General features: G+C 37.0%; 1 protein-coding gene across 1 annotated transcript in view; it reads left to right on the forward strand.

Annotated features, from left to right (window-relative positions):
- The window catches only part of LOC128225995 (ras-specific guanine nucleotide-releasing factor 1-like), a 139,322-nt gene that overhangs the window by 30,803 nt on the left and 82,650 nt on the right, over nt 1-25,869 (forward strand). Inside the window, exon 2 of the mRNA XM_052935888.1 lies at nt 10,563-10,956. Coding sequence (XP_052791848.1) covers nt 10,678-10,956 — 279 coding nt within the window. The 5' untranslated portion in view covers nt 10,563-10,677. The remainder of the gene's footprint in view (nt 1-10,562; nt 10,957-25,869) is intronic.

The raw sequence follows: 25,869 nt of genomic DNA on the forward strand, positions 1-25,869 counted from the left end.
ACACACGTATTAGTTAGCAAGGAAACATGTACACACTTCTCAGTGAGCAGCGAAACTTGTACGCACTTCTCAGTTAGCAGGGAAACGTATACACTATTCTTAGATCGCTTAGTTATATGTACAAAGAAACATATGCACACTCCTCAATTAGCAGGGAAACATGTACACACTCCTTAGTTAGCAGGGGAACATGTACACACGTATCAGTTAGCAGTGAAACGTGTGCACATTTCTCAGTTAGTAGGGAAACATTTATACACTCTGCTTAGATTGCTTGGTTACATGTACTCCTCAATTAGCAGGGAAACATATACACACGTATAAGTTAGCAGTGAAACATGTACACACTTCGCAGTTAGCTGGGAAACATGTACACTCTTCTTAGTTCGCAGAAAATCATGTACACACTTCTCTTTTAGCAGGGAAACATGTACACTCTTCTTAATTTGCTGGGTAACATGTACACACTTCTCATTTAGCAGGGAAACATGTACACTCTTCTTAGTTCGCAGAAAAACATGTACACACTTCTCAGTTAGCAGTGAAACATGTACACTCTTTTAAGTTCACAGAGAAACATGTACACTCTTCTTAGTTCGCAGGGAAACATGTACTTACTTCTTAGCAAGGAAACATGATTACACTTAACAGTTAGGAGAAAAACATGTACACACTTGTCAGTGTTCATTTCTTTTATTCATTGTATAGGTTTCGCAAAACCATGTGCAATAATTTTGCATCCGGATCTGTGGCGCAGGTGTTTGAATAGACACCGCTTTAAACCAGCGAAACGCAATAAACTAACCGGCGATTGATTGTTTCCGCTGATACTTCCTTGTTATTTTTCTGTAAACATCACGCTAGGCCCGTTAACAATGCGGTATATCAGCATTGGAAAGTATTGATATGAAATTGTATCACCAAGGTTATTGAAAATTACCATTTAGAGGATATGTCTCTGCAATTACCAATCGAGCTAATGGCAGAGTAAATAACGACGTATCGATTCGCCTTTAATATAAAGCATTTCTATCTAGATATAACCACATAAAAGACATATGCAGTGTAGCATCTTTAAAATGGAAAGTTGCTATTGTTTTGCCATGAGGCAAACGCAAATGTGAATATGATACAATATCAAAAACATGTTCAAGCTAAACCGATGCCTGGTATGAAGCCTTATTTTACAGAAAAACAAACAGCAAATTTTATAAATACATATTGTATGTCTTTGAAACCATTTAAATTAAAACCATTTTATTTGAGCACGAAAGTGAAGACAGCTTAAAGCCGAGTTGAATCCCTCTCGAGTCCGTTTTCGTGGTAAACTCCTTTCTGGTCGAGGAGACTAGACCACTCTCACCCCGTTTATTTATTATGACGTTACAAATATTCACGACATTATTACATAACATGCTGGTTGGTGCCTTCCATCAACAGTTGTCCTGAAAAACATAAAAATAAAAATATCTTTAAGCTTATGAAATAAACAGAGACATGTTATTCCTTTGCAGAGTGTGCTCCTCACAGATTACTGAAGCTTGATCAGCTTAACAAACCCTGCGGATCGATATAATCCTGAACTACTTTTATCTGCATGCCGGAATATAGAACGGCCACCGCAAAACTAATTGGTGGCTTTTTTAATCTTACACTACTGGAAAAATATTGGGAACGATTCCCTCGTGCCGACAAGGTAATAAATTGGATTCATCTAATGCATTACTGTCCCCAAGCTGTTCCACTCTTAAAAGCCTCTAAAACTAAAAATTCAAGGCCTCTTGCAAAATAAGTATCTAGTATTTCCCCACATGCACTTCATTTGCACACGCAAATGTATCAAACGAGAATGCTTTCTGAAGATGCAGTTTACAGCTACATTCAGCAAATACTTCTGGGATCATTTGTGTACACTCAATGCATATATATGTGATTATATATATAAATGTGTACACCCTGAATATAAATATTTCAACACTTCAGATTGTGCAATTTTCCCAGATTCATTTACGAGATTTTAAAATTTAGGGTGATCAGAAGTAATAAAACACATCCTTTCACAGTAATAAAATACGTCGTCATGGCAACAATGTGTGTTCATACATCCTTTATGGGAAAATATTATACGAACTTATCATTGTGTACAGCTTAAAGTCTTGTTTAAAGATAAGCAAACTTGTATATATTATGACGTGAAAATATATTCAGGTAAAATAAAGCATGTAACCAATTTGGTTAGAACTAATTGATACCAAGACATTTATAATGGCGATGTAAGAGCATAGCACTGCAATTGCAAAGCCTTAATAGTCACGGCACGCTTGCAATTACGACGTCAGAGCCAAGCAGTAAAGTTGCATGGAATTGACTGTAACGGTACTCTTGCATTGTCGACCCAAGAGCTAATCAATGGAGTTGCGATGCATTTATAGTCACGGTACTCAAGCAATGCCGAGATCGGAGCCTAGCATTACGTAGCCTAGCATTGCAGTTGCGATGCCTTTATAGTCACGGTACACATGCAATGGAGAGATCGGAGCCTAGCATTGCAGTTGCGATGCCTTTATAGTCACGGTACACATGCAATGGAGAGATCGGAGCCTAGCATTGCAGTTGCAATGCCTTTATAGTCACGGTACACATGCAATGGCGAGATCGGAGCCTAGCATTGCAGTTGCGAGGCCTTTATAGTCACGGTACACATGCAAAGGAGAGATCGGAGCCTAGCATTACAGTTGCGATGCCTTTATAGTCACGGTACACATGCAATGGAGAGATCGGAGCCTAGCATTGCAGTTGCAATGCCTTTATAGTCACGGTACACATGCAATGGAGAGATCGGAGCCTAGCATTGCAGTTGCAATGCCTTTATAGTCACGGTACACATGCAATGGAGAGATCGGAGCCTAGCATTACAGTTGCGATGCCTTTATAGTCACGGTACACATGCAATGGAGAGATCGGAGCCTAGCATTGCAGTTGCAATGCCTTTATGGTCACGATACACATGCAATGGCGAGATGGGATCCTAGCATTGCAGTTGCGATGCCTTTATAGTTACGGTACACATGCAATGGCGAGATCGGAGCCTAGCATTGCAGTTGCGATGCCTTTATAGTCACGGTACACATGCAATGGAGAGATCGGTGACTAGCATTACAGTTGCGATGCCTTTATAGTTACGGTACACATGCAATGGCGAGATCGGAGCCTAGCATTGCAGTTGCGATGCCTTTATAGTCACGGTACACATGCAATGGCGAGATCGGTGACTAGCATTACAGTTGCGATGCCTTTATCGTCACGGTACACATGCAATGGCGAGATCGGTGACTAGCATTACAGTTGCGATGCCTTTATAGTCACGGTACACATGCAATGGAGAGATCGGAGCCTAGCATTGCAGTTGCGATGCCTTTATGGTCACGGTACACATGCAATGGCGAGATCGGTGACTAGCATTACAGTTGCGATGCCTTTATAGTCACGGTACACATGCAATGGAGAGATCGGAGCCTAGCATTACAGTTGCGATGCCTTTATGGTCACGGTACACATGCAATGGCGAGATCGGTGACTAGCATTACAGTTGCGATGCCTTTATAGTCACGGTACACATGCAATGGAGAGATCGGAGCCTAGCATTGCAGTTGCGAGGCCTTTATCGTCACGGTACACATACAATGGCGAGATCGGAGCCTAGCATTGCAGTTGCGATGCCTTTATGGTCACGGTACACATGCAATGGCGAGATCGGAGCCTAGCATTACAGTTGCGATGCCTTTATAGTCACGGTACACATGCAATGGAGAGATCGGAGCCTAGCATTACAGTTGCGATGCCTTTATAGTCACGGTACACATGCAATGGAGAGATCGGAGCCTAGCATTACAGTTGCGATGCCTTTATGGTCACGTTACACATGCAATGGCGAGATCGGAGCCTAGCATTACAGTTGCGATGCCTTTATAGTCACGGTACACATGCAATGGAGAGATCGGAGCCTAGCATTACAGTTGCGATGCCTTTATAGTCACGGTACACATGCAATGGAGAGATCGGAGCCTAGCATTGCAGTTGCGATGCCTTTATAGTCACGGTACACATGCAATGGCGAGATCGGAGCCTAGCATTACAGTTGCAATGCCTTTATAGTCACGGTACACATGCAATGGAGAGATCGGAGCCTAGCATTACAGTTGCGATGCCTTTATCGTCACGGTACACATGCAATGGCGAGATCGGAGCCTAGCATTACAGTTGCGATGCCTTTATGGTCACGGTACACATGCAATGAAGAGATCGGAGCCTAGCATTACAGTTGCGATGCCTTTTTGGTCACGGTACACATGCAATGGCGAGATCGGAGCCTAGCATTGCAGTTGCGAGGCCTTTATCGTCACGGTACACATGCAATCGCGAGATCGTAGCCTAGCAATGCAGTTCCAAGACCTTTATTGTCACGATACTAATGTCATGCGAGGTCGGAGCCTAGCATTGCAGTTGCAAGGCAATTAAAGTTACGATACTCTTGCAATGTAAGGTCGGAGTCTAGCAATGCAGTTGCAAGGCCTTTATTGTCACGATACTCTTGCAATGCGAGATCGGAGCCTAGCAATGCAATTGCGATGCCTTTATGGTCACGGTACACATGCAATGGCGAGATCGGTGACTAGCATTACAGTTGCGAGGAATTTATCGTCACGATACTCTGGCATTGTCGACACCAGAGCCCATAAATGCAGTCGGAGCCTAGCAATGCAGTTGCAAGGCCTTTATTGGTACGATACTCTTGCAATGCGAGATCGTAGCCTAGCAATGCAGTTCCAAGGCCTTTATTGTCACGATACTCTCGCAATGCGAAGTCGGACCCTATCAATACAGTTGCAATGCCATTATAGTCACGATACTCTTGCAATGCGAAATCGGAGCCTTGCAATGCAGTCGCAAGTCCTTTATTGTCACGATACTCTTGCAATGCAAAGTCGGAGCCTTGCAATGCAGTTGCAAGGCCATTATTGTCACGATACTCTTGCGATAAAGAGTTGGAGCCTAGCAATGCAGATCCAATGCCATTATTGTCACGACACTCTTGCAATGCAAAGTCAGAGCCTGACAATGCAGTTGCAAGGCCATTATAGTTTCGATGCTCTTGCATTGCGAGATCGGAGCCTAGCAATGCAGTTGCAAGGCCAATATCGTCACGAAACTCTTGCGTTGCGAGGTCGGAGCCTAGCAATGCAGTTACAATGCCTCAATAGTCTATATACTCTTGATATGCGAGGGCGGAGCCTAGCATTGCAGTGGCAATGCCTTTATTGTCTCGATACTCTTGCTATTCGAGGTCGGAGCATAGCATTGCAGTGGCAAGGCCTTTATTGTCTCGACACACTTGCAATGCGAAGTCGGAGCCTAGTATTGCAGTTGCAAGGCCTTTATTCTCACAATACTCTTGCAATGCGAGGTCGGAGTCTAGCAATGCAGTTGCTAGGCCTTTATTGTCACGATACTCTTGCAATGCGAGGTCGGAGTCTAGCAATGCAGTTGCAAGGCCTTTATTGTCACAATACTCTTGCAATGCGAGGTCGGACTCTAGCAATGCAGTTGCAAGGCCTTTATTGTCACAATACTCTTGCAATGCGAGGTCGGAGTCTAGCAATGCAGTTCCAAGGCCTTTATTGTCACGATACTCTTGCAATGCGAGGTCGGAGTCTAGCAATGCAGTTGCAAGGCCTTTATTGTCACGATACTCTTAAAATGCGAAATAGGAGCCTAGCAATGCAGTTGCAAGGCCTTTATTGTCACAATACTATTGCAATGCGAAGTCGGAGTCTAGCAATGCAGTTGCAAGGCCTTTATTGTCTCGATACTCTTGCAATGCGAGGTCGGAGTCTAGCAATGCAGTTGCAAGGCCTTTATTGTCACAATACTCTTGCAATGCGAGGTCGGAGTCTAGCATTGCAGTTGCAAGGCCTTTATTGTCACGATACTCTTGCAATGCGAGGTCGGAGTCTAGCAATGCAGTTGCAAGGCCTTTATTGTCACGATACTCTTGCAATGCGAGGTCGGAGTCTAGCAATGCAGTTGCAAGGCCTTTTTGTCACAATACTCTTGCAATGCGAGGTCGGAGTCTAGCAATGCAGTTGCAAGGCCTTTATTGTCACAATACTCTTGCAATGCGAGGTCGGAGTCTAGCAATGCAGTTGCAAGGCCTTTATTGTCACAATACTCTTGCAATGCGAGGTCGGAGTCTAGCAATGCAGTTACCTGGTCTTTATTGTCACGAAACTCTTGAACTTACAATGCCTTTCATGTCACGATACTCTTGCAGTTGCATTGTCTAAGCTGATCAATGCAGGGCAAACTGAGTTACTCGATGGTATGAAATGTTCAATTCCGTCGGATGGCAAATTATCTGATAATTGGATCAACAAAACAGTTACGGTGCAAATCGATTTTACTATTATTTATGCAGAAGTTTACTGAATGAATCAGTCTCCTTTTTTATAATATTCAGACGTAGCTAGTGTCACTAATTTCAATACACATGACACAGAGAATTCTATTGTGGGATTTTCTGGGAGATATTCAATCAGTTCGAACACCTGATGTAAAGGTAGTGTGCTATGTCGAAGAGAAGTTAGACTTTGATATTCACCAAAACAGTAGTAGAATAAGAAGTATCCGTTTTACTTCCAGAATATGTAGATAAGGAACAAAATAATTCAGTTTAAACAATATTTATTTCATGACGATAATGAAACACATACCATACATGACTCATCGTAAGGATTGAGGAGATAACTGAAAGCTAATATTTTCTTTCTCCTTTCATAAGAAATATATAAATGTTGCAATAAATAGTGTTTACAGTATAAATACAATTATATCATATCGAAAATGGCATTGCAAAAATTGTGTAAACTACGTTACATGGTATTATTAGTGTACATATTTAAAATATGGTAATAATAAACTGCATTAGAAACTGTAATAGAGTCGCTTTCGATGTTGATTGGTAGTTAGAGGTGAAACACTGGGAATATCTTGTGTATTATTGACTGATAGAAGAACTATGATAGCATCGGTGTGTGAAATGGTCTTGACTCGAAATCAAGGGGATACGGAGTAGGCCTCGAATAAATTAAAGTGGCACTCGGATTTAAAATCGATACATACACATGTATAACAAACATACATTTTGAGTGACAAACCTTTAAATGCTTACTAAATAATGCATTTTTGGAAATTATTTATTACTGATTACAAGATTGTAACCGTGAATTTAAAGCCTCAGTGCCACTACAAATTAAAAATATATCAATAAGAAAACAATAAAAGTGAGTATATAACTATGATAGAGTCTCATATAATGTCTGATAAATTCCCGAGGTCCACACCATGTTCTGTTAAAAAGAAATGTTAAGGAAATACCAACGAAATTCCAAATTGTTCCAATGACTCACTTTATGCTAATGAGGCAGATATGTGGGCGGAATATAGCATCGATGTTGTTAAGTGATAGGTATCTGCTCAATTTTTTGTAAAATGCCCTTTTAGAATATGCCGAAATAAAGTGTGGCAAATCATAAGGAGCGTTAAAACTAAGATACTAAAAGCTGGAACCCTTCAGCAAATGTTGATATTTGCTCAAATATCGTCTTTGAAGACCACAATTTTCATGATTTGTTGTTCTTTCGTCATTGGTTGATTAATTGAAAACGCACATATATTATATGACTGGTGGTTCCTGACAAATTACAGTGATCAACTATCGTCCCATAAGGTAGAAATACGCGATTTCTGCACCTTTCTTTTAAATTTAACACGGTATCCTTCCTAAGAACTTTTCGATTAAATAAAACAGCTGTATTAATTATGGTACATCTTATTTGGGGAGAAGAGTACAGCTTCAAGATAATCTCCATGTGGATGATATGAGTTTGTGAACATGGCTCGTAATGGATCGGTTTGTACAATCCAAATACGTAGGTTTGGATTGTGATAGGTTGACTTAGTTGTTTATTTGAAGAAGGATGCGTCTGTGCTGGTGATAGATCATGCAGTGAAAGAAATTGTTTTCAGTTGATTCAATTTGACCACATTTACAAAATGAACTTGGAATAATGTCCTTTGAAAACAAAGATGTTCCTGATGGAGACTACAATGTGTCCCTATGCGTGTACTGGGGCTTCATGGTTGCTTTCGGAGAAAAAAAAACACCGGTACATTAAATAACTTTTACATAAATATTAAGACATCTTAAATCATGCTTGGAATGGGAGTTTGCATTGTTGTTTTATTATGTTGTTATTATTAAAATGAACTTATTATTTCCAATTCTTTGCTATACTTTATCATATTTTGATACATACAACTTGTAAAGGATTTTTGGTGGATTTATATCTAAAATATTGTATCAAATAAAATGTCAGATTTTAAGATATAAATGTTTTTAAATGTTCGAAGAAAAGTGCAAGCGCTATGTTTTAATTTCTTCTGATACCTTCATCTTCACATTTTGTCCTTGTGCGTTTAACGAAGTTATGAAAACAATGTAAAATTGAAAGCAATTATTTCTGATGGGTCACTAAGAATTGATGAAGAAGCATGTTAAAAACAGGCTCAAACACGCCACGTGACATCAGACCGCCTTGTTATTTGATGCAAGTACTGATAAGCCACGTTTTACTTTGTATATGCCGAAATAGGCCGAAACACGCCGCATGACCTCTGACCGTCTTGACATTGGATACAAATATTGCTAAGCCACGCCTTACTTGTATGTTGTGACTCAACTTAACTCACCTTTATTTCATCCAAAGTCGGTGATATTCATTATAAATGACAATTTAGTTATATTGTCAGTAACAAAAGTCCGTTCGTGAGGGAGTTGGTTTTCGCAATACGCATTCGAATTTGTTGATATAAGTGGGCTTTCTGCAAAGGTCGGGGCTATCGTTGGTGCCGGGTCCGCCATGCTCATACAGCTAGTAAATATGGTGCGCACTTGTCGCCATGATTAGCTGATTACTGTTCAGCTTGGCTAATTAGCCTGTTGAAGTAGAACGCGGTTTCGGTTCCCGGTACGTGCTGAGTCGGGCCAGAGGTCAGAGTGACCGTTAATTTACTGCTCGATTTACACAATGTTCATGCTTTTTTATGATGTTGGACACTTCTTGTCCAGATTGTAGGAGCGTTCTTCTGATAAATGACACTGACTTTCACAGCACCCGAGACAGATATGGATGCTTGTTTACTGTGACTATGTCGGGTCCCAGTCTTTCAACGTTTAATTTATCAATTGCGGTAGGACTCAACTATTATTTCAGAGCGTCTGGCTAGGACCATTCTCAGTGGTCCATTCATTTGAAATTCATTCTGAGATTTGGTGTTCTGACATTTGACATTACAGTCATTGATGTACAGATAGTAATAGAGAAACATAGAAAAACAGAGACATTCGCATCCTTACCTGATGTCACTGAGAACATTTCTCTTACACTGTTAAATTTCTTCTAACGTACTAAAAAACAAACAATAAATTGCCTTATTTCTCTCCTTGCAGTGTTCTTAGAATGGTTTTATTTTGATAATTTTAATCAGGACCAAAACTTTCTGAGCAAAATTGTTCTAAATATTGAATTAAAACGAATTAAATTGTTGTTAAATGCTCTAGGGGACTTCCAATTTTCCCCATTTCTTTTCTCTAAAATGAAATAAGACAACGATAGCAGAGAAATGGTGGTACCTTGCGTGATAAAAGATGCTTTACAGTTGTATCTTGAATGAATTATATTAATAAACAGTGTAACGGAAATTTAAAACAACACATTCAATGGTTATTTATTTATTTACGATACAACGTATGACTACGTTATGATATACTATTTCTATGCGGGTAATACAGGATTTGTAGAATGCAGCTATAAAATAAAGCGTGATGTTTTTATCTCTTTTAATTGCAATAAAGGACTTAAATCCTGCATACGCAACATTTTGTCTACACTTTGTTTTCTACAGGCCATGTTTTTAAATAAGAAAAAGAAATAGATATAAAAGCCAAATGGAAGCTCATGTTAATGTATGATTAAATATTTTCAGAACCATATATGACGATAGCAATCAACGTTGTGAACTAGGTTTTCCTTTCTTTTAAATAACTTTCCCTTATTTCATGCTTTTTGGTGGTTTTTTAAAAAAGGGTGGATTATATTCTAATAAACTCATCGTTTGGAACGATTAGTATTTCGAAATATAATTCCACTGATTTACCCATTTAGCCCGTTTCACTGTAATAAACAACTGTTTACAGTGCTTGGTTGAAACATCAATGAAGTCATTTCGCTAACATTGGGCTAAATTTTTCTAATTATATGTAAATTAATTATCATTTTGATATTTCTTTTAGCATAAAATAAAATGAAAAAAGCGTTTGTTTCAATGTAAGATGACAATATCCTACTGTGAAACGAACGATGGTCCCCTACATAATTACTGGAATGGTGTTCTTGTTATTTACTCTGGTGTAAAGCTCATCTTACTTTTATGTTCCATTTTAGCACATATGCCGAATTCAAATTTCCTGAGGGAGAAGAGCGGCAAGAATTTTGAAAAATATGACGTAATCGATAGCTTTGACTACGTCAACACAATACCCGTTACCATGGTAACCACATGAAACTGGAAAAAATGCAAAAGAACATTCGCTTTAATGAGAATCAGCTCATCTATCTAGTAGGCAAAGCCCGTCGGGAAAACACAAATGCAGGATTTTTATACAAGAAGAGTTCAGACACCGGCAAATGGCAACAACGGTACTTCGTGTTGTACCAGAACCTCATGTTCTATTTTGAGAACGAGAATACGAGCCGTCCACTCGGCGTTGTTCTGTTGGAGGGAAGCTACTGTGAGAGGATCATCACTCCCCTTAAAGGCAAGGAGTCGGAAAAACAGGTGAGGCTCATATCGTGTAGTTATTAAATATAGTACAATATATGTGCTTGTACGCGTTAATTTATGTTATGAACATTGTGGTTAATACATTATGTGGTATGCCAACAGCAGGTCATCGACAATCAACAACAACAAGAAGAACAACAACAACAATTATAGTGTTTGTGCATTTGAAATGGTGCGCCCTGTTGAGGTCATATGCCTGGGACAGATTCCGGCTCATTTCTCACATTTCTTACATCAATAATCTACTAAAGAAATGCACCAAAACTGTCTTTTATGTTTGTTTTGTACACTATTTAAAGTGAACAACATACTCTTACCACAATGGGCCATATGATCTGTGCGCTACGTCAGGTATGTGCACATAATATACTTTAAGAATAAAATAATCGATACCACGAGGACAGTGATTTATATGCATACCGGAGTAAAATCCACTAGAATTTCACAAACCACTTTTAAATCAACTTTTACAAGTACGTGTTCAGTTAACACATACATGTACAGGCCGTGTCTCGCAAACTCTATATTGTCTTGTAACTTTATTCAACGATACTTATATCAAGAAAACAAATCAAGATGTCTTTACAAACAAGTAGTTATGGCGATATGAATCAAAGCGCTTAAAACGTTTTAAGGCTTTCGGCCTGCTACGTTTTGTGAGTATAGTAACGTTTTTTTTTTAACATATTTGTTGTTGCGTAATTGGTTGATTGACATTAAAACGTGATGATATCATTATTTACGCTTATTTGAAAATTTTCAGTCTTCAAAAACGATATTTGAGCAAATGTCAACATTTGCTGATGGGTTCCAGCTTTTAGTATCTTAGCTTTAACACTCCTACTGATTTGCAACACTTTATTTTGGCATACACAAACAAGTGTATCTTACAAAAACATGAGCGAATATTCATCTGCGATTTTTCACTAAAAAACATTGATCATTATTCATTCGACATCATTGTTCATCTGAAAATACTTGCATCACATTTATTTTAGAAACAGAAGCTTAAAGTTTTTTTCTCCAGTATATTCCGACAACTGCTCAAGTACGGTTTGCTAGCGCTATGCTCCGCCCACTTATATATACCACATTAGCATATAGTGAGTCAGTGGTCCAGTTTGGAATTTCGTTGGTATTTCCTGAACATTTCTTTTTACTTAAGCATCTCATGGACCTCGGTAATTTAGCAGACATTATATGAGACTCTATCATAGTTATATACTCACTTTTATTATTTCTTCTCTATGTATCCTTAATGACACTGAGGCTTTTAACAAATTAACATAAACCTCTAATGATAGTTTATGCTTGCTGATGAATTCCTTCGCAATTACTGTTAGATTTTTATGCTAATACTCAATTAAATCAAAACCATTTAGTCTAAGTCACTTGAAATACTCATGTAATATGTGGAATACCCAAATTATAACTAAGGTAAGGAGAAATACTAAATTGCATATGAATTCTTATTTTGGTTTCATTAACATTGCATTGCAACGGATAAAGCATTCATACATTTTTTGGTAAAATCTACTCTAAACTTCAAACATGACTGAGTCGCATTTAATTTATAACCAGGCTATGACCGCTAAACCAAATGCGTCCAACAAAACGAGTAGTACTTAATCTAACAAAATGCATTGGACATGATTATTGAGTTTATGTTTATTTTTTTTTATTTTTTCTACAATGACAGGATCCTCGCGCTAAATTCATCTTGATCGAATCTCCCATATCCTCTTTATTCCATGTATATATCTATGTATCTTAACAGTGCCCTCAACTTATGTCAGTCGAGGTTAAAGGTTGTTAGTATGTACTTAAACAAGTAAATTGTTTGATGCGATTCAGTCGCCGAGTCAGAGCCGATTAAGCCTATTTTAAGCATAAAAATATACAGGGTTTTAACGAGTTCTACTGGTAAATTTTCGGGGAACAAACCTATCCGATAACCAAGATTCTATTTTTAACCGATAGTGCATGTATCTAGTTCCCGAGCGCGCCCAAAATCTTAACAAAGATATATATACATGTTCATAGTTCGATTCAGTACGCGTTCATTTTGAAACTATTTGCGTATTTTGCTTTTTTAATTGCCTTTTTTAACTCGTCGATATTAGAATAATTGCGTTTTCTATGAGTTTGATTACGCAAAACGCATTTTATTCGCACTATGTTAACACAAAATACACATTATGAATAATCCTTACAGCGCTAATTTTAGCAAGCAACTTAATTTGCACAACCCATTCCGTAGCTATTGGAGCAGACTGGAAACTAGATAATTTAGATGTAAATGTTAATGCAAATTAAGTCGTTCACCACCGCTGTTCTATAACAGCTGGGGTTGATACTCCCGTGCGCACATAGTGGCGTAGCTACATATAGGCCTTGCAGGCATGGGTATACAACTTTTTTAAATTAAAGCGCTTAAAGCGTTGAATGGCTTTCGGCCTGCAACGTTTTGTGAGTATAGTAAAACATTAAAAAATATTAACATAAAAATCTAAAGGTAGTATATGCTCGCTCATAATTTCCATCGCAAAAACTTTTAGAGTTTTATGTTGATTCTCAATTATATCATGTAGTATAAGTCACTTGAAATGTGGATAGTTACTTATAAGGTATGGAGTAATTCTCAATATCATATAAAACCTTATCTGGAGCTTTGGTTTCATAAACAATGCACTGCCACGAATAAAGCATTTAGGAATTTTAGTAAAATCTACTCTACAATTCAAACTTGACTTTAATTTACTTCCAGGCTATGCCAGGTTAATCAAATGCATCCCAACAAAATGCATTGGACATGTTAATTAAGTTTATGCTTAAGGCTTCCTTATACAACGACAAATACCTATGGATCGAATCACCCGAATACTATTTATTCCCTGTGTGTTTGATGTATATGTATCTTAATTATGCGCTCAACCTATGTCACAAAATGAACAGATTACACATTTATATCAGTGGTTTTTAAATATGCATATGCATTATGTTACATGCTCAAGACTTTGGTCTGAAATTACTGAGACAAACTGAGAAATATTCACGCACTTTCCGTTTCATTCGGCATTACATGACTATGACACAAATTGAAGCAGGTTGATAGCCTTTCAACGCTTTACGCGGTTTGATTTGAATGGTAAAAGTGTATAATATGCATTTATTACTGGTTAAAGGTTGTTAGAATGTACTTACACAAGAGAATGGTCTTATGCGACACACATTTTAAAAGCACAAGTACAAACTAACAATCATAATAAAAATGTCAAGTAAGAGCCAATTTAAGCAATTTAAAACAATAAAAAGAATATATTCTTATATATATCACCAAAAATAAACTGAGTGTAGGGTAAAATGAAGTATTATAATTTCACTTAAAACATTATGGTTTGATATCTTACGCCTAATTAGCATTTAATTGCATCATAATACAATCCATATTTTTTCCGGGTTTTAACGAGTTCTCAGAGTTTATTTCCGGGGAATAAACCTGTCTGAATGCGATGACCCAGATTCTGTTCTTAACTACAATGCACATGTAATTTATCGGTCCTCGGCCAGAGCAAAATCTTAACACAGGTATATAATACATGTATTTATTTGATTCAGTACGCGTTCATTTTGAAACTATTTGCAGATTCTGCTTTTAATATTGCGTTTTGTAACTCGCCGATATTGAAATAATTGCTTTGTGTACAGTTTAATTGCGTTATATTACGCAAAATGCAGCTTATTCGAACTATATTAACCGCATAACATAGATTGAATACTCCTCTCAGCGCTACTTTTAGCTAGCTAATCAATATGCAGAACGCTGTCCGTAGCGATTGAAGCAGATTGCTTACTAGATATTTTCGATGTTAATGTTAATGTAAATTAGGTCGTTGACCAACGCAGCTCTAACTGCGCTGGGGTTCATACGCCCTTGTTATGTCGATCTGCCGATGCGATTTCCGAGATACGGTTATAAAAGTCTGCAGGACTAGCGGCCTACAGCCTAAAAATAACAACATTTAAGTAACCCAAAAATGCGATAAAAACTAATAGCTTTGTATGGTGTGTATTTAAACTACGTGCAGGGTTTATTGCTTGATCTTATTGAAATCACTGCAAATATAATTGTGTGCAATGCACATATAAAAGTTCTCAAACTCACATAGAACCATCGGGCCTACAATTTTTTAAGGCCTAGCTACGCCCCTGGCAAGCCAACTAGCCTGAAGTAATATTGCAAGTTTGTGGCTCTGATCAAATTTTATATTAACATGTCGTCCCTGATTCCCATTTTACACAGCTTTGATTCGCTCCTTATTGAAAATAATGAAATCGCGATTGGAACTTTCAGATAAATGGACAGTTCATGTAGCGATTTCGATGTAAAATCCAGCTTAAAACGGTATCTGTGAAAAATATTATACCGCGAAAGCGAATTTGCTACCTTAGTTACATTGACATACAATCAAATGCAAAGTTTAATTAAAATACCAGTCATTCAGTATTTAAGTCTTCTGACACTTCGTGCTCAATATGTGCCTCGTAGAATACACACATCTGACACAACGTATGTATAAGATAATGTTTATTGCATTAAAGCAACTATAACATTTGTCAGATTATCACCATTTTGTCATCCGGTCCGCTACCCAATGACGATCCCTTAATTTAAAGCTCCGGGATTCGATGACCTTTCCGTCATGAACATGTGACTTTGAAGCTTACAATTTTTTAGCTAGTGTACCGTAAACCCTGAATAGAGTTTCACAAAATGTCCAATCGTTGTAAAAATAAATAAGTTTTAACAAAATGTCCATTCTTATGTACTACTGTTTGCGAATAAACTTCTGGAATCGGCTCATATGTCAGTATAATAAAGAACGACCAATTTGTACCGCCCCAACAGCGGATTCGAACAGTTAGTTTCAACACTTAAAGAGTATCGTTAGTTACCGCACTGGTCTTGCTCTTAGATTTCATTTGTCGGTTTAAGTGAAACAAATGCCAATTGTGCATATAAAGGTTCGTTGCGGGGTATGGATCGTGGTACCAGTTTATTGACACGCTATAGATGTTGCAATTCATTTGAAATTCACTTGGCTTTAACATTTAACTAGGGGCTAATATAGAAGTTGCGTTCGTCGCGTCCCGTCGCGTTCAATATTTTTATCGTATGTAGCTCCAAAAGTATTATACCTATATGAATGAAACCTCGTTAAGTATTTTCATCATCATGAGCTGATTTGCATCTGCCATTTCTGTCATATTTCACATTTCAAGATCTGAAATTGTCTGAACAAAATGGTGTCTCATGTATCACCAAGAGTATTTCACATGACATGTTGGTCATAATGGGAAATTGTGCAAATGCAATATTTATGACATTTTACCTACAATTGTTATGGGCCTTTCATATGTAAAACATGGTATGAAATTCTTAAGTTGCATGTAGCTCCCAAAGTAATGCATATACAATCACAAAACTCCCCTGAAAGTTGTACATCTGCTATTTGGTTTTACATTTCATTTTGTATAACAAGAGCTCTTTACAAAGTAAAACATGTCTTAGAAATATTATGTCGATGTAGATCCACAAGTATTGCACCTACACACATTTTACTCTGTCAAACAAGAGTTATGACCCTTGAATAACTACAAAAGTGGCCTAAATGTATTCTGTCGAATGTGGCACCGAAATCAACGCACCGATAGTTTTCATTGTTTTATTATCAACTGTTTAGACATATCTTATAATGAGAACTCGGAGTAATGGCCCATTAGCCTTAACTTAATCGATATCCTGTATAAAGGCACAACACATAACAAACACTAAACAAGATACACAACGCTACAAGACATGAAACACCAAACAAGATACATAACGCTACAAGACATGAAACAACAAACAAGATACACAAAGCTACAAGACATGAAACAACAAACAAGATACACAACGCTACAAGACATGAAACAACAAACAAGATACACAACGCTACAAGACATGAAACAACAAACAAGATACACAACGCTACAAGACATGAAACACCAAACAAGATACACAACGCTACAAGACATGAAACACCAAACAAGATACATAACGCTACAAGACATGAAACACCAAACAAGATACATAACGCTACAAGACATGAAACACCAAACAAGATACACAACGCTACAAGACATGAAACACCAAACAAGATACACAACGCTACAAGACATGAAACACCAAATAAGATACACAACGCTACAAGACATGAAACAACAAATAAAATACATAACGCTACAAGACATGAAACACCAAACAAGATACACAACGCTACAAGACATGAAACAACAAATAAAATACATAACGCTACAAGACATGAAACAACAAATAAAATACATAACGCTACAAGACATGAAACACCAAACAAGATACATAACGCTACAAGACATGAAACACCAAACAAGATACATAACGCTACAAGACATGAAACACCAAACAAGATACACAACGCTACAAGACATGAAACACCAAACAAGATACATAACGCTACAAGACATGAAACAACAAACAAGATACATAACGCTACAAGACATGAAACAACAAACAAGATACACAACGCTACAAGACATGAAACAACAAACAAGATACACAACGCTACAAGACATGAAACAACAAACAATATACACAACGCTACAAGACATGAAACACCAAACAAGATACACAACGCTACAAGACATGAAACACCAAACAAGATACACAACGCTACAAGACATGAAACACCAAATAAGATACATAACGCTACAAGACATGAAACACCAAACAAGATACACAACGCTACAAGACATGAAACAACAAACAAGATACACAACGCTACAAGACATGAAACAACAAACAAGATACACAACGCTACAAGACATGAAACACCAAATAAGATACACAACGTTACAAGACATGGAACAACAAACAAGATACACAACGCTACAAGACATGAAACAACAAACAAGATACACAACGCTACAAGACATGAAAAGATACACAACGCTACAAGACATGAAACACCAAGCAAGAAACACAACGCAACAAAACAACAAATCCCAAACAAGAAACACAACCAGTCTGCCAACTTCACGAACATTACAAGACAACTAATCTAAAACTAGATACAGAACGCTATAAGACAAGACATCCCAAACAAGATACAAAACCCTACAAGACAACCATTCCAAACAAGATACACAACGCTATATGATTACAAAACAAGAACTCTCAAACAATATTCACAATGCTACAAGATAACCATCCCAAACAAGATACACAACGCTATAAGACAACAAATCCCAAACAAGATACACAACGCTAAAAGACAGCAAATCCAAACAAGATACACGACGCATCAATACAACCATCCAAAACAAGATACACAACGCAACAATACAACCATCCCAAACAAGATACACGACGCTATAAGACAACCATCCCAAACAAGATACACGACGCAACAATACAACCATCCCAAACAAGATACACGACGCTACAATACAACCATCCCAAACAAGATACATGACGCTACAATACAACTATCCCAAACAAGATACACGACGCTATAAGACAACAAATCCAAACAAGATACACAACACTACAATACAACCATCCCAAACAAGATACACGACGCTACAATACAACTATCCAAAACAAGATACACAACACTACAATACAACCATCCCAAACAAAATACACGACGCTACAATACAACCATCCCAAACAAGATACACGACGCAACAATACAACCATCCCAAACAAGATACACGACGCTATAAGACAACAAATCCCAACAAGATACACAACACTACAATACAACCATCCCAAACAAGATACACGGCGAAACAATACAACATTCCCAAACAAGATACAGGACGCTATAAGACAACAAATCCAAACAAGATACACAACACTACAATACAACCATCCAAAACAAGATACACAACGCTACAATACAACCATCCCAAACAAGATACATGACGCTACAATACAACTATCCCAAACAAGATACACGACGCTATAAGACAACAAATCCAGACGAGATACACAACACTACAATACAACCATACCAAACAAGATACAAGACGCAACAATACAACCATCCCAAACAAGATACACGACACTATAAGACAACAAATCCCAAACAAGATACACGACGCAACAATACAACCATCCCAAACAAGATACACGACGAAACAATACAACCATCCCAAACAAGATACACGACGCTACAATACAACCATCCCAAACAAGACACATAACGCTACAAGACATGAACTCCCAAACAAGATACACGACGCAACAATACAACCATCCAAAACAAGATAAACAACGCTACAAAACAACCATCCCAAACAAGATACACGACGCTACAATACAACCATCCCAAACAAGATACACGACGCAACAATACAACCATCCCAAACAAGATACACAACGCTACAATACAACCATCCCAAACAAGATACACGACGCTACAATACAACCATCCCAAACAAGATACACGACGCAACAATACAACCATCCCAAACAAGATACACGACGCTATAAGACAACAAATCCAAACAAGATACACAACACTACAATACAACCATCCCAATCAAGATACACGACGCTACAATACAACCATCCCAAACAAGATACACGACGCTACAATACAACCATACCAAACAAGATACACGACGCTATAATACAACCATCCCAAACAAGATACACGACGCTATAAGACAAAAATCCAAACAAGATACACAACACTACAATACAACATTCCAAACAAGAAGAACAACGCTATAAGACAACCATCCCAAACGAGATAGACAACGCTATAAGACAACAGAACCTTAACAAGATACCCAGCGCTGCAATACAACAACATTAGCAAACAATTAAAATATCGTCATTGGTAAATGCTCGAGTTAATGCCTTTGAACGGTCATTGAAAAGTAAGTAAGAAACTCTTAGTATCTGGGGGTTGAACGGGATATTTATCAATGCGTGCACCAGCTTGTAGGTAATGACGTATAACACTAATATTTGTAGCTCCATGGTAGCAGACATTAACCTATCAAAAAAGGCTACAGATACTTTTTTGTAGAATTAGATACAGACAATATTGCAATAAAATACTTACGAGTACATAACGTGCTTAGAAAAGTAGCTAATGACTTAAACACTACAATGCAGTTCTTCTCGATTCAGCTGTTCATATCATTTTAATTTAATTTTAAATTGCGGTTGGTGTATTGTTGAAGTCTTACGGTAAATTCAATATTTTCTGATCATGATTCGCATCACGTACGAGAGATGGATGTTCATGGCACTTACAAACGTTTTGTCTTGAATAACAGAATCTCGATAGGGATTATTCATTTGAATATTCCTAACACACAATAACTAGGCGACGGGAAAATAAAGTCATTTTGTATACAAGACAAGATTAAGATTCTTCAGGCTTCAGCAAAAATGCAAAGCAAGAGAAACAACTGCACATATTTTTGAATACACAAGGTATTTCTTGAACAAAGGTGTAATAGGATATCATGTTTGCAATCAATGGACAATGTATCACTAATCTCTCAAATACAACCCTGTGGAAAAATAGTCTGTGCTGACCGTATATGGTGTGCCATATAAAATTACTTTCGATTGATATAAGCCATTTTCTGCTGCCTTCGTAATTGAAACAAGATGACAACGCGATAAGATCGTTGCCACGGGCGTCTTCCATAGCAACGGACTAGTCGTTCTCTATTAAAATAAAGCAGGAGGAAATGTGCGGGTAATAGTAAACACCGCGAAAATACATGGCACTGATGATACTGCTGCACAACACTGTTATTAAGTGGAAATGTTCAGAATGTTTTGAAGCTTTTTTGTCAAAAAAGCAACTAAAACCATTGTTAGATAAACTACTTTTCCGATTATATAACAAAGCAATAAACAAGGTAAAACATACAGATTCAAGGAAAATAAAAAATATATTTACAACAATTACTTGGCATTTCTACCGAGTCTGAGGAATAACATAAACACATTCCGCTTCGGTAAAAATGCTTTTTTCGTTATAACTGAATTATATTTCGTAATAATGGAACAATATTTCGTTTCAACGGAACAGTACTTTGATATAAATGATCACGTATTTTCGAACACATTATGAGTGCTACGCACTCGGGCTGTAAACCATTTTGCGGGCCTTTGCAGATGGTAACGACCTCAAAAAGGTGTATTAACCCTATGATATCAGCGATCAATTTGTTAAACATAATTCTTGAAGAAAATAATCAAATGAATGCTGTTTCGAGCACTGATAGGACAACACACGTTTTCTTCTCTACAAAAACACAAACAAGTGCGTTAAGGAATCAATGGGTATATAACTATTGCATGGTTCTGAAATAAACCGAAACAAGAGCCTGTTTACATCAAAGAAGTATGATGTACTCGTATAAGGTTATACTTACAGTTACAAAGTATTGAGCAGAGTATAATTTATCTTATTTCGTCGGTATAGTTCAGAGAACGTGCGATAAAGTCTTGAAATATGGCATAAGAACTTGTATTAGATACACATATCTAGAAAGATCTTCCCAAAACTGTTTTTTCATATCGCAATACAAAACAAGAACAAATTGATCATGAAACTGTGTGTCGACGCCATTTTATACCTGTAAATATTGTAAACACAGCACATTTTTACTTTTTTGTGTACACGTTTATTTCTTTTTGACATATAAATACCCAGACAACCTTCTTTGAGGTATGCAGATTATGTATATGTAATCATTTTAAAGAAAAAAATGTATTGCGTTTGAATGTATTTCGTTGACTTGCACTTTGTGTTTATTTCCATCTTACTGTATAGCTATCCACTAAGTAAGTGCGGGAAATGATGCACCAACTATGACTCTGTGTTTGTATGGATGTTTTGTTTGTCAGTTTTGTTCAGCATCCTCTGCTACTTCTCAAACTCTATTTTCTATTATCATCATCGATTTTTGTGTTATAAAAATCCATACACGCATTGCAATTATTATATCACCAATAAATCAGATTTTTTTCTGGAATTCTATGCAAAAGACAACATTGAAATAAACCGGAAACACTCCTGACCACCGTAGAGGTGATTGATCACCTGAAAACACGCTCGCTATTAATTTATAGCAAATAAAGCAAGACATTATTTAATGAAGAAACATTATTGTGTATGAAGTGTATTGCAAAAAAAAATAATTTCAAGACATGGACAATGTAACGCGAAAGAATGCGAAATAGAAATGGAAATGTTTTTTCCCTTACACTTAATGAACTGGGAACAACATGAACGGATTTATACGGGCATAACCTTCTCGGACATTGACATTGGCTACCCGGGCAAATACAGCAATACCATGTACTGTGCGTAGTTTATCGGGTGTTTGAAGACAGCTTTTGTCACCTGAAACTTGTTGAGGAAAATAAAAGGTGTGTTTCTTTCTAAGTGCATTTTCATAGATGACGTGCTATGACGTTTGCTGCTGAGGTCACATTAACAGAAACAACATGTCATTTTTGTCATCAGAGTACCTGGGTCCAAAATGTCTACTCGTCCATACCTTTAAATTAAGATTTACGGTTTAACGGATTGTTCCTGAATTGATAGTGATTTAGGAGTGTTAGGAAACAAATTACATGTGTGCGTGTGTGTGGGTGTGTGTGTGTGCGTGTGTGTGTGTTTACTGTGTCCATATTTATTAACACTACACTTTCCGTGGCTTTCCCTATGATTTTTTCAGTCGACTCGCTTCAATAACACTCTTAGGAGGCACCCTGTTAAGGCCTTATATACACAAAACGAGAAACAAACAATGTAACCAAACAGCAAAGGCTGACTTCACACGATTAGAATAGTTCTAATAATAACATAAATAGATAATTAAACATTTTCGATATTCGTGCAATGTGCAGCAGACAACATTTTTCATGACGTCTTGTGGTGTAAATGGCTGCCGGTGTTAAAACAAACTGTATAGGTTCTCGAACAAATATATAGACAATCAAGTGGTTTCTGAATGGTGTAATTTCTGTGTAGAATCTTGATATCCTCAAAAGGTCGCTTAAATCTAAATATAAGAAAGATACAGAGAGAACATAACACAATCTACTTTCTGTAAGGACATCGCGCAATGCAACTTTTTACTGCTACATCGTCAACAAAAATAACCACAGACCTTAATGTTAACAAAATCACCTAATATGAAAAAAAATATATATAGGGATGACGAAAATGACCAGTCACTCGCACTTTGTTATGACACAGTCTCTTGACGAAGATCGATCCTCGCTTCTCTGCGTGATTACAGTGAAACATTGTTCCAGAATTAATAAGTTTATGAAATATTCAATGAATATTTTATGGAGCGCTTGTTTGCATCAATTCAAACCGATACAGTAAACAGGATCCTGGACATTGATCGCTGCCAACATATTGTAATCATTAGCAACACAATCGCAAGGCGCCCCTCGAGGACACTGTTTCTGGCTTTAAGCGGCACCAATGGATACCCTCAGTAAAGATACACAATAAATGAATATATCCAAATGATAGTTTCTCATATAAATATGTTTTGTACGGTGCATATCGCGTTGCATGTGTGTATATATATATATAACAGTATTCGTTATTTTAAACAACGATTAAAATACTTCACAATTTGTTAGCAAATATCATTATTTTTCTCAGATGCTTTAAAAGAGCTGCGGCTAGTCAATATTGGCTGTTAAAATCATCATTTCCCATATCCGTTTGTGTACAATTAAGTCGTAAACGTATTGTTATTTTTTTAATATAAAGTAACACAACTTCATTAAAAGGATTTTCTGGCCTCTATTAAGTTTTAGTTAAAAACAAATACAGAGAAGTTCAATAGATAAGTATTTGATCAGATCTTCAAATGTTCAGTAATTATTTCAAGACATGTCACTAACGTTATATATTTTAATTACAATTACAACTAAATTTTATTTCGGAATTCGGCGAAAATACTGGTATGACTATTAATCAGAGGAAAACAGAAATAATCGTGTTTAGAAATGGCGGGCCTCTGCGGTCATACGAGCATTGGTATTTTAATGGCACCCCAGTAAATGTTACATCGGTATGCAAGTACATGGGACTCATATTCACGCCAAAATTATCCTGGACAAAGGCAAAATCAAAATTAGCTGCGCAAGCCCGGAAGTCAATTTATGCTATAAAGGCCTACCAGATGGCTTTTGGAAACTTTTCTCACACTGAATACTTTAAGCCTATAATTATTTACGGTGCTGAAATATATGGTACGGAAATATCTGATATTCTTGAACAGGTACAAATTCAATATTGTAAGGAATTCCTTGGGGTGAATAATTATGTTAACGATTGTGTTGCATTGGGGGAATGCGGGAGGTTTCCTCTATGTATTGATCATCATGTAAAATGTATTAAGTACTGGTGCAAACTGCTATACATGTCCAATGAACGTTATCCAAGAAACTGCTATATAATGCTTAAACGACATTATGATATTGGAAGAAAAAATTGGGTTACATCTGTAAAGAATTTATTATTCAAATATGGTTTTGGTTTTGTTTGGCTAAGTCAGGAAGTTGGAAATGTTGGCGATTTTTTAATATCATTTAAGCAAACGTTAGTTGATTGTAAAAGACAAAACTGGTTCGAAAATGTGGGAGACTCATCACGATGTGACACATATAAGCATTTTAAAACTTTGTTAAATCCAGAAAAATATTTATGTATTAATCTACCATTTTATGTGAGAAAATCGTTAGCGAGATTCCGATGTTCTAGCCATAAATTGTGTATTGAGACTGGTCGACATTTGGGTATCGAAAGGGAAAATAGACTGTGTAGATATTGCTTAATTAATTTTGATATCAGATGTGTAGAAGATGAATTTCATGTATTCTTTTAATGTAACAAATTCAGGCAAGAAAGGCAATTTTATATCTATAAATGGTACACGGATAGGCAAGACTTCCAAAACTTCATAAATCTTATGCAAAGTCTAAACGATGACCGAATAAAAAATATAGCATTCTTTGTAAATGTAATAATGAAACAACAAGATAAGGAAAAATGAATGCCATTAAGGAATCACAACTCTAAAGATCTTATGCTTTGTATTGTATGTGTTGTATTATGGGTCGGAGGCCTTTCTTTACAAATAAAATTTGAATTTGGATTTGAATTAACCTGTCTAGTGTATTGCTTTCATTATGTATAAATTGTATATTTTTTGCAAACGTTGGGATAATTTTGAAACAAGTACACACTATTGTGTGTAATTATTGTTGATACCAAAATTCTAGATTTAGCCTTTTATTTACTATGATAATTGCATACCATCAATGTAGATGGCAATGAACCACAATGCATATGTAATAATTTCCAAACATTTGCAACTTAAAAGTTATTCGGACATCCAGAACGACCCTTGTTACCTGGTGAAACTCTTAAGACATTTAAAGCAGTCCTCATATTTTTCATTTAGTGAATCACTTGAGATATCTAAAGCTGTCCTCAGACTTTTCTCTTGATGAATCTCTTGAGAAAACTAAAGTGGTGAAACACTGAGACATCAAAAACGTTCTTCATACTTTTCTCTCCGTGTAACTCTTCAGATATCTTAAGCGGTCCTGAGACTTTTCTCTTGGTGAAACACTCGAGACATCTAATGCGAACCTGAGACTTGTCTCTTGGTGAAACACTCGAGACATCTAATGCGATCCTGAGACTTGTCTCTTGGTGAAACACTTGAGACATCTAAAGCGCTTCACCGACTTTTCTCTTGGTGAATCTCTGGAGATATCTAAAGCGGTCCTGAATTTGTTTCTCTTGG

The sequence above is a fragment of the Mya arenaria genome, chromosome 3 (assembly GCF_026914265.1).
Source record: "Mya arenaria isolate MELC-2E11 chromosome 3, ASM2691426v1".
Lineage (NCBI taxonomy): Eukaryota > Metazoa > Mollusca > Bivalvia > Myida > Myidae > Mya > Mya arenaria.